At 38.6% G+C, this 14,075-nt stretch overlaps 1 protein-coding gene across 4 annotated transcripts; it reads left to right on the top strand.

Moving 5' to 3' along the window:
* Positions 1-5,442: 5,442 nt before the first annotated feature.
* Positions 5,443-12,455, top strand: LOC146551440 (uncharacterized). 4 transcript variants are annotated; one of them, XM_085257907.1, is made up of 7 exons: positions 5,443-5,520; positions 6,416-6,476; positions 6,589-6,633; positions 8,218-8,373; positions 8,577-8,669; positions 9,617-9,898; positions 11,929-12,455. In XM_085257907.1, exons 4-7 carry the CDS (start codon positions 8,302-8,304, stop codon positions 12,028-12,030), a joined length of 549 nt encoding a protein of 182 aa, XP_085114033.1. In that variant the 5' UTR covers positions 5,443-5,520; positions 6,416-6,476; positions 6,589-6,633; positions 8,218-8,301; the 3' UTR covers positions 12,031-12,455. The 4 variants fall into 4 exon arrangements, with proteins under 4 accessions (XP_085114033.1, XP_085114031.1, XP_085114034.1 ...); XM_085257905.1 differs by having other exon boundaries at positions 6,589-6,637; XM_085257906.1 differs by lacking the exon at positions 5,443-5,520 and having other exon boundaries at positions 6,154-6,476; positions 6,589-6,637.
* The last annotated feature ends 1,620 nt before the right edge of the window (positions 12,456-14,075 follow it).

Raw genomic sequence — 14,075 nt, 5'->3', positions numbered from 1 at the left:
ACAGCCGGCTGTAGCTTTTCAGCTCACAGCCCGACAACACAACAGCAGAGAGAGCACAGACGTTAAGGCGGCGAGGCGTGATTGCGGGTGCCGCTCAGGTGCGTCCGCCTCCCCTGCAGCGGCGCTGCAGACCACGCCCCACCACACACATTAACCAGGTAAAATACATATTTAGGCAGAATTTTGCAAATATCTATTTTTCCTTTTTCAGCAGCATAGAGCTTTTTTTCCAATTACTTTTTAAAAGTCAGGTCAAGGCTCATTTTAGCTCAGCTGGGTGTCTTTCCTTTTGTTATATTTCTTTAAGAGTTCAAAATGTGTTAATTACATAAATAAAACGTAACTTTCTCTGTAGCACTTCATGGATTTCATAAGCAACACACCTTAGTTGCTCTGTGGATTCTTTTAAAAAGCAGTTAAAAACTTTTCTGTTCAAACAAGCCTTTTGTTGATCTACATCATAGGTGTCAAACTCTGGCCCGCGGGCCAAATTTGGCCCGCAGCCTAATTACATTTGGCCCGCGAAGCCATACCAAATTACTATTAGAGCAGGCCTACTGGTATTATACAGCTAATATATATATTGTTTAGTATTAAGCTTTGCTGTTCCATATTCAGTTTTTCAGCTAAACTTGTTTGAGTACATAAGAAAAGATTCATTCTTAAATCTGGAGGAAGATTTTTTTTTTCAATAAATATTAATGTTAGCCCGCGACTTTGTTCCATTTTGAATTTTGGCCCACTGTGTATTTGAGTTTGACACCCCTGATCTACATATTTTATATTCTTTACGTTCTTTACATTTGATCTTTTACATTGTGTATAATGTCTATTGATTGTATTGTTTATTTTAATATTTGTGTACAGCGCTTTGTGACTGCCTGTCTGTGAAAAGCGCTTAATAAATAAACTTTACTTACTTACTTTAGTTGTTCACACAAAGCATAAAAGTAAAAAACAATATATACAGTGTTATCTTCATTTTAGATGTCAAAAAGTATTTGTAGGTGTGGACGTGGCGTAAAAGAGTTAGTAGTTTATTTTCTTACTACCTGTAATTTATTGCAGATTACTTGTATTTGCTTAATTGTTTACTAAATGTTTGAGGTGTGAAATAAACCGCAATGGAGCAAAATATGGGTGTGTGTGTGTGTGTGGTTGGAGGATGCGTGTGCGTGTGCATGCGGGGGGGGAGGGGGGGGGCGCAACATTTTTCTTATAAAACAAAGGGGGGCGCAGCAAAAAAACTTTGGGAACCACTGTGCTAACGGCTGTCTAAATGACTCGGGTAAAGTTTGCAGCATGCGTGCTTGTTGTTTTTGTCTGCTTCCACTTGTCTTTGCACTAGGATGATATCGGAGTAAATGTGCAGTCATATTCATTGTGTTCCCACTAGTGCTGTCAGCGTTAATCTGAACTGACGTTAATGCCACAACACGGCAAATCTCCGTTAACGAGCTACCGCGGATCGCCCCGTGCGTGGGGCTGGATGGCCAACACGTTAACGAACTAATTGCGCTAACACACTAGTCCCCACCCATGTAATTGAGCATTGCGTGGCACATCCGACATACTGTTTTACTTTTGTCCATGACAAGCTTACCATCAGGGTCATATTTCACATGAAGACCAAAATAGTTCCAAAGGCCAGATCTGAATGAGGGTGGGGGAGGTTCAATTTGCCATGTTGCAACGAGCTTAGCTTCTGTCTTGCTAGCTTGCGCTGCGCTCAGTGGATCCAGTGTTGCCAACTCCTCAGTAAGGAAAATCGCTATTGGTTGTCCTAAAAGTCGCTAGAAGTCGCTAAATGACGTCATCGCCTAATTTGCATAATTGGTCATGCTAATCTAATTGTAACCTATGTTGTTGGAGAGAGAAATAACATCGTGGAAGAGACATAAAGTGAGTAAAAAACGTCCTAAATGCATTTAGAGTTTATTTAGAACTACAAATTCAATTTCTTTTGGCAATTATTGTTTTTTTTAATGTCACAATTCCAACCCTGCTCCTTTACCCGGGCTTGGGCACTCTGGTGGAGTTACTTTGTGTGTGTGTGCTTATAAGTAGTTTTAAACCTTGTGATCCACAAAACAGCATAAGAGTAAAAGAAGAACTGACTGCGTTACAGCACCCGCTGCTTGTTGAGAGTAAAAGCGATACGCGCTTTCACGTCTTTTTTAGCGACTTTCTTTGGAAAAAAAGTCGCTAAGGGGTCTGAAAACTCGCTAAATATAGCGACAAAGTCGCTAAGTTGGCAACACTGAGTGGATCTGCGCTCGACAGTGCAGCCTAGGCGGACTAGTCGAACGCAGATCCACTGAGCGCTCACAGACAGCATCGTCAGAAGAAAAGTTGATAAAATAAATTTTGTATTGTTCATACATATGCGTACTGAACCGAAAGCACTGTATCAAACGGTTCAATATCAATACGGGTATCGTTGCACCCCTACTCCTCCTGTTCAGGTGGAATAGATTTGCGAATCTAAAGTGTCAGTTGTAATAACCCCCAGAATTTAAAGTGGTATTCCAATAAATGCACATTTTTAGGATAAAACCAAAAATTTGACAATGTTGCTTTGCTCAATGGGTTTAACAATTTGCAAAAATTACAGGCTCAGTTATATTTATTCTGTGCAAGGCCAGCCCCTAAGCATGTTAGAGAAGTGTAACTCTCTCTGTGTTACCTTGTGTGGCAACCTGTCCAGGATGACCCCTGCTTTTCACTGTATGACAGCTCAGATATTAGTCATTTGACATATTGTCAGAATGCTCATTTATTGCAACTGGTCACCTGTACTGTTCTTTATGATGACTGATGTCCTTTCTATTAAAAATAATTATTTAATCAAACAATATTAAACTGTAGTCAGGTACTGCCCGTACAGCTATTGTGTACTGATAGTTTCTTTGATTATAACAATGCTGTGTATAATACTAAACTGTTTTAACATGGAGCTAAGGAATGCCCATAGGTTAACGGTTTAAATTTAAATACCACATTTATTTTTGTATGAGGGACAGATTACAAAGTCAGTCAAACTACGAACCAAGTAAACATTAGGGGATTACATATCTTTTACCTGTATCCATAAATTAATTCTGTTAAGGTCTGACGTAGAGGACTCCAGGAACAGATGCACACAACAATTTTATTACAAGTCCACCAGGTGTATATACAAAACGGTGCAGGTAGTGATGGCCCGCTTGAAGCTGACGTTCCGGTGCGTGTGTCAAAAAAATCAACACACTGCTTCAGAAGCACTGTGTCGAAGCTTGATTCGTTTAGCCAGAGTCACGTGATCAGTGACGTCCGAAGCTTCATTTAGAACCTAACTGCTTCGGTATCTGATTCAATAGAAGCGAATCATTCGCGGGATTTGTGGAGTGTTTTGATGGTGACAGATAGCAAACCACTGATATTTTAACTGAGTGATTTGGAGCCAGCGAGGAATAGAGGAGGTTCTGTTGTGTGGGAGTATTTTGAGTTGACTTTGGTCAATCGGGTGGGTTTTCCAGCTTTGCGTTCTTGTTGTTTGCTTTTGTTTTGTGCGTGTTTATTTTATCTGACAACGGGAAAAACGTAAAATGTCAAAAATCTGCTTTTCATAATATAAATATTATTAAATATCTTTAGAAAGACTTCTATTTGACTCTTTACATTTAATGTTATAAAAAGATACATTTTGTTTGAAATAATCTTAAACTGTTAGTCTGCAAAATGTGCAGCAGTTTAATTTATTTATTCTCTTTAGCTGAGAGTTTGTGGGACCCAGGTAGACTGTATAACTGCATCTCTACCAGTTTCTCTGCACTCCAGCCTCTTCTGTTCCATGTGAAAGGATTTTCCTTAAGGCAGGAGAAATGATCTAAATATAAAAGGAACAGGTTCGGCCATCGCACAGTGGAACAAATGTTCTTCTTAAATACAAATGGAAGAGGGTTACCTTAAATGCATCATGTTTTTAATTTGCAAGTTCACAATCAATTCTACCCCCAGGTCAAAAATATGTATAGGAAAATTTCCCTAATGTAATATTATTTATAAAAAAAATACCCGTCTACCGATTAACTGCATAAGTACATGGAGGCGGGACCTCACAGCAGAAGCATAATGTGTGTTGTACATTATTATATGTATATTATATGTAACGTGGTATTTTTTCAATTATTGTATTTAATAATAATAATAGATTGCATTTATATAGCGCTTTTCTAGGCACCCAAAGCGCTTTACAATGCCACTATTCAGTCACTCTCACATTCACACACTGGTGGAGGCAGCTACGGTTGTAGCCACAGCTGCCCTGGGGCAGACTGACAGAAGCGAGGCTGCCATATTGCGCCATCAGCCCCTCTGGCCAACACCAGTAGGCGGTAGGTGAAGTGTCTTGCCCAAGGACACAACGACCAGGACAGAGAGCCCGGTGACCTTCCAGTTACAGATGCGCTTCTCAACCCCCCTGAGCCACGGTCGCCCCAACATCACCAACATCAAGACGTCACAAGCAAAGAAAGACCACGCCATGGTGCATGTTTAAACAAGGAGAGTTTACTGGTCAAAATTATTTATTAAAGAAATTAACATTTTTGTCACCCCAAAAAATACACGTTTAAAGCAACACAACGGTGGCCCAATATTAGACAGCATTCCACTCTGTAGAGTGGGCAATCATTACTCAGCTGTTGGTTTTATTTTGTGGATTCAAGCTGCTCTTCGTATTTTTGGCCACCAGATGTCACCAGAGAGGACTTGTGTTGAAAAGCTTGGAGTAATGAACCGTTTTTCAATACAAGCTTCAATGTTTCAGAAAGCTTCATTCATCACTACGGGGACCTGATATGTCTAATATGCTGCTGAGAATATAGCCCAGAAGAAGCGTATAGTGTAGGTTTTATTTTGGAAAGAGCCATTTCTCTGTAATAAACTCTCTTTTCCAAAGATGAGTGATTTCTCGATCAGATAGAGTTATTGTTTTTATAACTTTTTTGTTTCAGCAACATTAAATTTAAAAACTGTACGTTTGAGTTAAAATATATATTTATAATTTTAATAAATGACAAATTAAAAAAGCATGAACATTTTTTTTGTATCGAAAAAATATCAAACCGTGACACCAAAGTATCGACCCGAACCGTGAATTTTGTGTATCGTTGCACCCCTACACTCAAAAAAGTCAACTAAGGCAGTTGTTTGATTAATTCAATAGACATTTGTCTATTTAACATGAACATATTGAGTTTAGGTTTTTAAATCATTATCAGTTGTTGGTTTAACATAAAATAACAAAAAGTTTAATGAACTAGATTTGCATTCTTCAGTTCAATTAAATGTAATTATTTTAAATCAACAACTCTAAAACCGATGCCTAGTGCGCATGCTCAAACTTCCCAGAAGTGAAAAGGCACCGATGCCTAGTGCGCATGCTCAAACTTCCCAGAAGTGAAAAGGCGGGAACGCAGAGAAAGTTATGTGTTCAGTGAACTGCCATTTCCCCCTGCGGAATCTTCCACAATACAGGTAAGTAATAAATAACTCAAAATATCTTAGTCAAACGAAGTTGTTCTGTCCGTTAATTGTTTAACAATGTTTTTAATTCCAAATGTGTAAGTTGTCATTAGACAGCGGGAGTGGAGCAAATGCAGTGAAAATCTGGTATTAGACGGTGCCAATCGGTACCGTCTAATACCTGATTTCTAATCCGCTCTGGGTATATTTATACTATTATTAGCATTTCCACTTCATTGTTTTTCTTTTTTTTTTTTTTTTTACCTGTTTTTGCAGTTAGTCTTATAGTGTTTTTAGCGGTTATTGATATGTTTAATTCAATATTTAACACGTTTGTAATTCACTTTCAAAGTAAATGAAGTTAGCTAAAGCTAGTATGGTTGTCTCATTGAACTTTTACCTAGCTCTGTTAGCATTCACTTTGGTTTTAAATGACGGTTATTGCAAGACATGGTCTTTGTTCACTTTTTTTATTATTATTTGCATTTTTTCTTTCTTTCTTTCTCCTTTTATTTTAAGCATTCGGCCTCTCACAGTAATGCAAGTTAAACTAGCATGCGCGAGTTGTTAAATATTAGCTGTGTCCAAATTCAGGGGCTGCATCCTTCGAATTGACTTGATCGCTAGTGCATGGGGAAAAGAGCATAAACACGAGGTCAGAGGAAAAGGCAATGGCGGATAGTTATGAAAATTGCCTGTCGGACCTTTACCGCAACTACCAGCATCTTTATTGCATAGTGTGAAACACTGCTATTACATTTGGCAACAGATTGGATATTTATCTGTGAATTTTATATTGCAAGAGGTATTTATATGTATTTGTATTTTTTTTTTATACATTTGCAACAAAGTAAAAAAAAATCCACTGGAATTTTTATAAAATAATTGTCTGTTTTCTTTACCATAGTAACACCACAAAGAAAGCTGACCCCTTTTTCTGATTGTTTGTGCCTCCTCTTTAATACATGGTAAGCCTTTTACCATCATATATTTATTATGATAGTTTTATGATTTAATCAAAGTGGAAAAAAAGGTGCCAATAAAACCATCCTTAAAACTGCTTTTCTTTTTTTCTTTCAGTGACTTGTATGTGGCAGTGCAAGCGTTGTTCCATCAGGGAGAGTAGTAGGTACAAATTATTGAAACGCTGTACAGGGCTCGCAAAATCGCTAGCCCGACGTCCCGGGGCTAGCGATTTTTCCAGTCGGGCTACCAAAATCTATCTCTGCCCTGCCCGTCCGGCTTTTGTAGGAAGGAAAAATATATGTCAATGCTTTTGCATTCTTTCGGAAATGTAGCTGGGTAATTATATCATTGGCATCGGTGAGCCACTGTCAATATGTGACATATTGAAATCGCGTTTGAATTTGCGCTTGTTTTTTGCTTTCACTTTGCAATCGTGCGAACTGTGTATAGAGAGCGACAGGACTGATCTGTGAGTGAGGATAATTTGCGCACCAATTCCTCTGACATCGTCTTATCAATCGTTAGCTTACTATGCAAGCATGACAAGTGAAATCTCCCGCAGCTTAAACATGTGAGAGGTTGATCGCGCAGAGAATCGCTGAGCTTATGTGAGTGCGTGTGTAAAAGCAGGAAGATATATATTTCAGTTCTGCTGAGCCAAATAAGACAGGTCAGGGTGAAGAAGTGACAGCCAAAGAAAAGCTTACCACAAAACGGAAAAGTTATGAGAAATCAGACTATAAGGCAAAAAGAAAGTGCAGCTTTATGGTTTCATGGACAAAAGGATTTCTGTGGCTGCAATATGACGAGCTAAATAACCAGGGCTGCACATAAGTGGTCCGCAGGTGCGCATTCGCTGTCAAAATAAAAAAACACGCACAAGAGAAGAAGTTGCAACGCGTGCTTGCGTACATAAGATTTTCAGGAGGAGGACAGACATTTGTTTAGAACTCTTAAAGATGTCAAGAAGCTCCTTTAAGCAATTACTTTGGTGTTCCTCCACCTCCAAAGAAATGTCAGAAGGAGTCCGAACCACAAAAGAAGCGCGTATTCTCAGAAAAGTGGTTGAAGGAGGTGAGCTGGCTTCAAACAAATGATGAACGCACAGATGTGGTGCAGAATGTGCCGTGAAAATCCCACTCTAGCGGACAAAAACAGTGCTTTTTATATGGATGCAAGCGCGCGTTGCAACTTCTTATCTGGTGCGCGTCTTTTATTTTGACAGCGAATGCGCACATGCGGACCACTTATGTGCACCCGTGTAAATAACATAATGTTCTGCCGGGTGTGTTGTTGGTTTTCCCTCGATTCCTGAGTCGACAAGCGCCTTTGTTACTGGGACCAGTAATTTTAAGAAAGGCCCCCATTAGAAATGGATTATTGCTCAGTCTGCAATATCTTTCCCAGAACAAACACCAATTGCAAATAATATACTAAAAATAAACCTGAAAAATCTGTTTAGAACAGCATACTATGTTGCAAAGAGTGAACTACCACTGGTGCAATTTAGCAGTCTTTGCAAACTTCAAAAAGCAAATGGCCCAGATCTTGGTTCCACTTGCCTCTTACTTGTGACTTTAGTGGAAATTTCAAATTCAGGATCTGACACAGACTGATTCATGTTCTACACAGACAGCACTGATGTCTGCATGGTCTTCTAAAAGCAGCTTTAGTCAGCTTAGATGTGAAGTGAGTGAAATATACAGTTGCGTTTTTAATCAATGTATTTGTTCTCTATTGCAGATTGACAAGGAGTTTCTGCGAATCACCACAAAGCCTCTGCTATCTACTTTCTTTGCCGAGCTTGACCAATACGCGCCACGCTTAATGGAAATCTTTCTGACCAAAGGAGGGACACGTGGAAAGAAAATAAGAGGTCTCATGCTTGCCATCTCCAAGGTTTGTATTAGGATTGAGTAGACTTTGTCATAGGCAGCAAAAATAACTTTTATTTGGAGATGAAGTTGTCAATTTTGTTTCAGCTTAACAAATGGTACATGCCAGGTTCTAACCTAAAGAATAATTATGCAAGTTAACTGATTACCATAGCTTTAAGAAAAACAGCCTGGTTTTGGCTCATATTATCTCCTCCTCCTCTCCAGCATGACAACATCCATACCAGACGAGCATGCATCTTGAAGTCTTTGTGCATCTACCTAAACGAAGACTATGAGAAGTTAATAAAGGAGTACTTGGTGAGTCACTGTGACAGCATGTTGACCGTAACATTCTCATACAAATTGTGACGTTGCCTCAAATGCAAATCGTTAAAATTAAAATTTTGAGATTAGCAACAAGACACCTGGTATTGGGGAAAGGATGTCTTGAATACCAAACAGTATTAAGCGTTGCAATAAAGAATTTCTGGGATTTGGTATTGGAAGGAAAGAAATTTATGCCTACTTAAACTTGATACACAAACATACAATGCATTTAACATGCATCAAGACAATATTGCTTTTGAATCTGTACTTGGATTAAAACAAGTCCTGTTGTTTTTTCATTGCTATGGTCATCAGTATTTGTAAATAGAAATGTCTATGAACTTTGAGCTGTTTAGTACTAACACTTCTATACCTGTTTTATTTTAGCAGCTGAGTTAGCCTTTTCTCGAGTCCTGTCCCCCTAAGTTACTCTTGCTACGTCCGACAAACAAATGGTTTCCTCTGCGCACCAATGGGTACCCGAATGTGCAAGCAGACATGCTTCATAATGTTCGGTACAGTTACCTGGGAATGGGGCCATACACACTGTTTAATCCATTCACGTTGTTTTTGACTTTGTGAATGGAAAGAACACAACTCCTCCAGACACAATCTCTCAGCGTATCGGTGGGCACACCGCTTCTCCATCTTGCTTGAGGTTAATGTTTGTCAGACACAGTAACGGTTGCTATAATGTGTAATTGGACAATGGCCCTTTCGGGGGAGGGGCCGGTGAGAGGTCAATTATGCCACCTCTTTTGACATGAGAGGTGTATTTTATAATTTATGTATTGGAGTAATTACTAACAACTACTTTAGTGGTGTAATTTTCTGTTTATTACTTTAACTACAGTACTTGGATTTTATGAACAGCATAGAAACAGTTGTTTAAACAATCTCTTAAATTTTACTTTGTTGTCTTATATTTTTTCATGTAGGATACGGACAGCGAGGCAAAAAGCTGCATGGAGCAAACTGTGATGGGGGTGTACGTCATCCAGAAGGAGGGTGCTGAACCTGAAGATGACCCAGAGGACGTTGGTGTCCTGATTGAGGGTGTGGAGGCTAACACTGATTTGGGTAACATTGCACAAGCATGTGCTCTGTTGTTTGGACTCGTATACTGTTTGAACCTGAGCTACCCACCAGAACTTAAATGCACCTTTGAAGTCCTCCAGAAGATACTTTTAAATCTTGATGGACAAAAGCTGTCTTCAAAGGTACAGTTTCTGAAAAACAAGCTTATGGGGTGAGGGCACTTGAAAATGACTGATAGGTCTTGAATGGTTCATTGGTGCAATGGTGATTTCCAATATATAATGGTAATATTTGAGTTGTTTATATTTTTTTCTTTCATTTAAAATTTTTTTTTTTAAGTTTTTGGATTCTCTCTGTTGGGCAATTCACCTTTTATACAGCACTGCAGATGATTTTTGTTTGTCCTTATATAGATGGCTCAAAATGGATCAGAAGTACTGACAGAAGTACTATGTTGTGTTTATGTGTCAAGGTCCTGTAAAGTTTAAGACCACTGCCACCTGTTAAGTTCACTGTATTATTGTTTCCATTTTGCTTGCTAGCATGTTTTAAAACACAGCAAAACTATTGCTAGCTGTGGAGGACTGCAACCAAAATTAAAAAAATAAATACAGAAATGTAAAAATTGGTCAAACTAATAATTATTTCAATGAGATACACCAAACAAATATAGATTTTCATCACCTATGGATTGTTTTGTTGTTGTACTGCCCCCAAATTATTTCTAATTATTTTATTTTTCCAAATTCACACAATAGTAATTCTATTTTGTCACATGTTTTAACTTGCCAAGTGGGAGATGTATTTTTTATCTTTTAGTTTAATTTTTTTAAAATGCAGTCGATATATTGAGCAAATTTTGCATCTGTTTTTAGTTGTGGAAGCTTTGGTTCCAACATATTACCTATGTAAATAAGTATTCTAACGTTTTACCTTTTGAAGTGGCATAATGCTTGCAGGTGTACAAAAATGGTAAGCTTTTATATTGTCCACTAAATCCAGTTAATAAAGATAATGTTATCATAATCTGATTGTGACTTTTTTTGTAAAGTAGTGGGTTTCTAAATGTGTAACAAATGTAAACAAATCTAATTGAAATAATTTGGTTGAAATGAGTGAAATCATTGACTTGATTAACAAAGTAGTTGTTGAAACAACAAGATTTAATTCTGTTTTCCTAAACTTTTTAAATTGTGTAGAATGAATTAAAACAAATTTCACTCTACATACTTAAATAAATCACTTCAAATCAATGTAAGTATAGTATGTTGATCCAACGTAATCTGATTACATTAAACCACCAAATGCTACATGTGTTGGTTTGACATGATCGAAAAGGGTTTATTGTACTTGGTTAAATTGTGTGCAAAAAGGGTGCCATGATTAAATTGTGTTCATCCAACAACAGATTTTTTTGAGTGTAGAAAGGAGCCCTTCCCGACCCAGCAGCAACAGGTGATGCCACAGCAAAAGGCCTCTAAGTGGACAACCAAGTTAGATTAAGCAGATAAAACATCCACAAATTCTGTGCAATGGCAACAACATACATACCATCAGCGTCCGGCTGATCCTCCTAATATGTATGCAGTCGTCGCATAAAATGTGTGCATGTGAGCCACATACATAAAATGTGATTAGCTAAAACAGTGGTGTTTTATCCATATCCATATCCATCCATAGTTCATGGATATTTATGTAGGGGTCTCCAAGGAGTCTCATACCAAAGTGAGACACTTACCTGTCTCACTTTGGTATGAATTTCAAAATCCTACGTCACCTCATTCTCTGGCTTTCGCATTCACAGACTTGGGTGTCCATGCTGCCTGCCTGCTCACCTGGCAGGCTTAACTTTCTAGTAAAGATTTAAAGTGTTTTAGAGCTATAAATGTTTGTTTAATTAGATGTTAGAGCTTCAGGTAATTAAGGTTGAAGGAGTATTTTTCACTTCACTTTTTTAAATGGTACTTATGGTAACTTACGTTCAGTTTGTTATTTTATTATGATTATGGTTTGGTTGGTATAGGCTTTTATTTTGTTGGTGTAGGTGTGTCTCCACACCTACAGGAAATTGAGCTGCCAGCATTTAAGATGAGCACTCACCACTGCTGTTCACCAAGTGTTCTGTTAACCACAGTTAGTGCTGGCTGTCACAGCTTTTGCGTAAAAAGAGATTGTTATAGAAAGAAACTCACTTTGTGTTTTTTCTCTGCAGCCGCTCAGCCGACTTCCACGCTACATCCCAGACAATACTCACCTTTTCTGCTGTCGCTGGCTTATGCTTGGCAGCTCTGATCTGCTCACCTCACCTGCCTGACCTCCAGCCGCCATCATTGCATTCCACGGATTCCCACGCTCTCAGAACCCAGCCGCCTCACCCGGACCTCCCACCTTCCCTGTTGCTTTGATTATAGTTCCTCTGGATTGTATGGACTCAGCCACTAAATCCACTCTCCTCTATTTGCAGTGTATTGAGACTCCCGGTTGCATTCCCTGAAGCCCGTGCCTTTCCTTCATGCCCCTGAGCTTTAGCCTTTCTACCGAATTATTTCAGTCTAATTATGTTTGTTTCTAATCATAGCTTCACGTCAAACTCACAGACTTAGGAAATCTTTGTTCATAGTTCATGGTCTAGTTGTCTTGGTAATGCAATTGTGTTTTGTTTCTAGTTATTGCTTTACATTACCCTTACAGACGTAATAATTCTCAGTTCATAGTTCACGTCTAATTGTCCTTGCAGTTTCATGGTTTGTGCAATAAAGTTGTGTTAATCCTGCTAACCTGTGCCTCCGTGTGAGTTCAGCTACTGCCGTGACATTCTGACTTGTAGTTTGAAATTTAGAATTACAGGAAAAATATCCCAAAATTTGTAGATTTGATATTTACATAAATATACTGAGAGTTTCAAATGTGTAATTCAAATTTTATTTGTATGTGTTTTATTTACTTTACTACTTACAACCACAACTCTGTGATAATGACCTCTCATCAGTGCCACCAGTGCTCAGCTGCGCTCTCTCAAGTCACAGATTCACACATTCTGCTCTTCAACTCACAACGTCACTGTGAGGGACATCAGTACATCACACTGTAAATCCCACTACAGTCTTCCTCAGTACTTTCATGTTCATTTACCTATGAGTATACTATATAAAGAAGCTGGTCATATATAAGCTGGTCTGGTATTTCTGTTTGTTATAGGGCAATTAGAGCCTTATTTGCTAACTTTGTTCTACTCTTTTTGACTTGCAACATTAATACAATATGAAAAGCTCTGAGAAAAGAAACATGGAAGCTCATAAGGTGCTAATAACTGATAATTCCACTAGCAAGAAAACTTCACTAGCAAACTGCAGATAAGAGTGCCCTCGAGTACCATCAAGGGAAACATTGCACAACTACCTCGGCTCAGACTAACAACTGCTGCATCTATAACAGAAGAGGATTTTCCCCTTCTTCCTCTTACACCATCTGAATCCCCAACAGTCAAATGGAGAAAGGTTGAGGAGACACCAACAACATTTTAGAGTTTATCTGTGCTGACATTAAAACCATGAAGGAGAGAGTCGACCACTTTGACACACCACTTGCAAAATATCAGGAAACCAGCGAGTCACATGCAAAATGGCTCTCTCACCTGGAAAGTTTTTATGGCTGAGAGGAAAAGGACAGAGAGGACATAAGGACAGAAGTCATTCAAACAGATCAAGCTGTTCTGCCAGAGGCCAAAGATGAGCTGCGTTGTGGATACTCTGCATTGCCTAGGCCCAAAAAGGACGAACCAGGGTGCAGTCGGGCTCTGAGTTATTTCTTAGCAGTTGTTTTCATTCTTAAAAATACTTTTAATGGAAAAATCCTGATCTCTGAATGTGGCAGAGTTGGTCATTATTTTCTATTAGTGCTTGATATTGCAAATTGTTGTAAATGTTTATGGCTTCAGTTCCTAACCTGAAAATAATGGTTTCATTGACAGGTTAGGGGAGCGAGTGCTTCACTGGTTAACTAAATTTCCCAATTCTCACATTGTTTTTGGTGGGGACTTTAATCTTGTAAATAATTGTCTTGACAGGTGGTCTTTTAGAAATTCTGATTCTTAGAGTCTATATCTAAAACTGTTTATGAGCAGATTTAATTTAAGAGACACACACACCCAGATCGGAAGAAATTCACTATCAAACTAGTCAGTAAACATCTGAGTAATGTAGCTGCAGACACCGTCATCACTGAGTGATCACGAAACTATTTGTATCCTTATTCCTCTTGCTGCTTCTTCATGTTGCCCTAAATCTGCTTTTTGGAAACTTAGCATCTGTGTGTGTGTGTGTGTGTGTGTGTGTGTGTGTTTGAACCAATGACTGTATA

Source organism: Mchenga conophoros, linkage group LG19 (assembly GCF_057382185.1).
Source record: "Mchenga conophoros isolate Kocher_MC1m ecotype Shallow Benthic linkage group LG19, M_conophoros_male_GT1.1, whole genome shotgun sequence".
Lineage (NCBI taxonomy): Eukaryota > Metazoa > Chordata > Actinopteri > Cichliformes > Cichlidae > Mchenga > Mchenga conophoros.
This window is presented reverse-complemented; position numbering and strand designations above follow the sequence as displayed.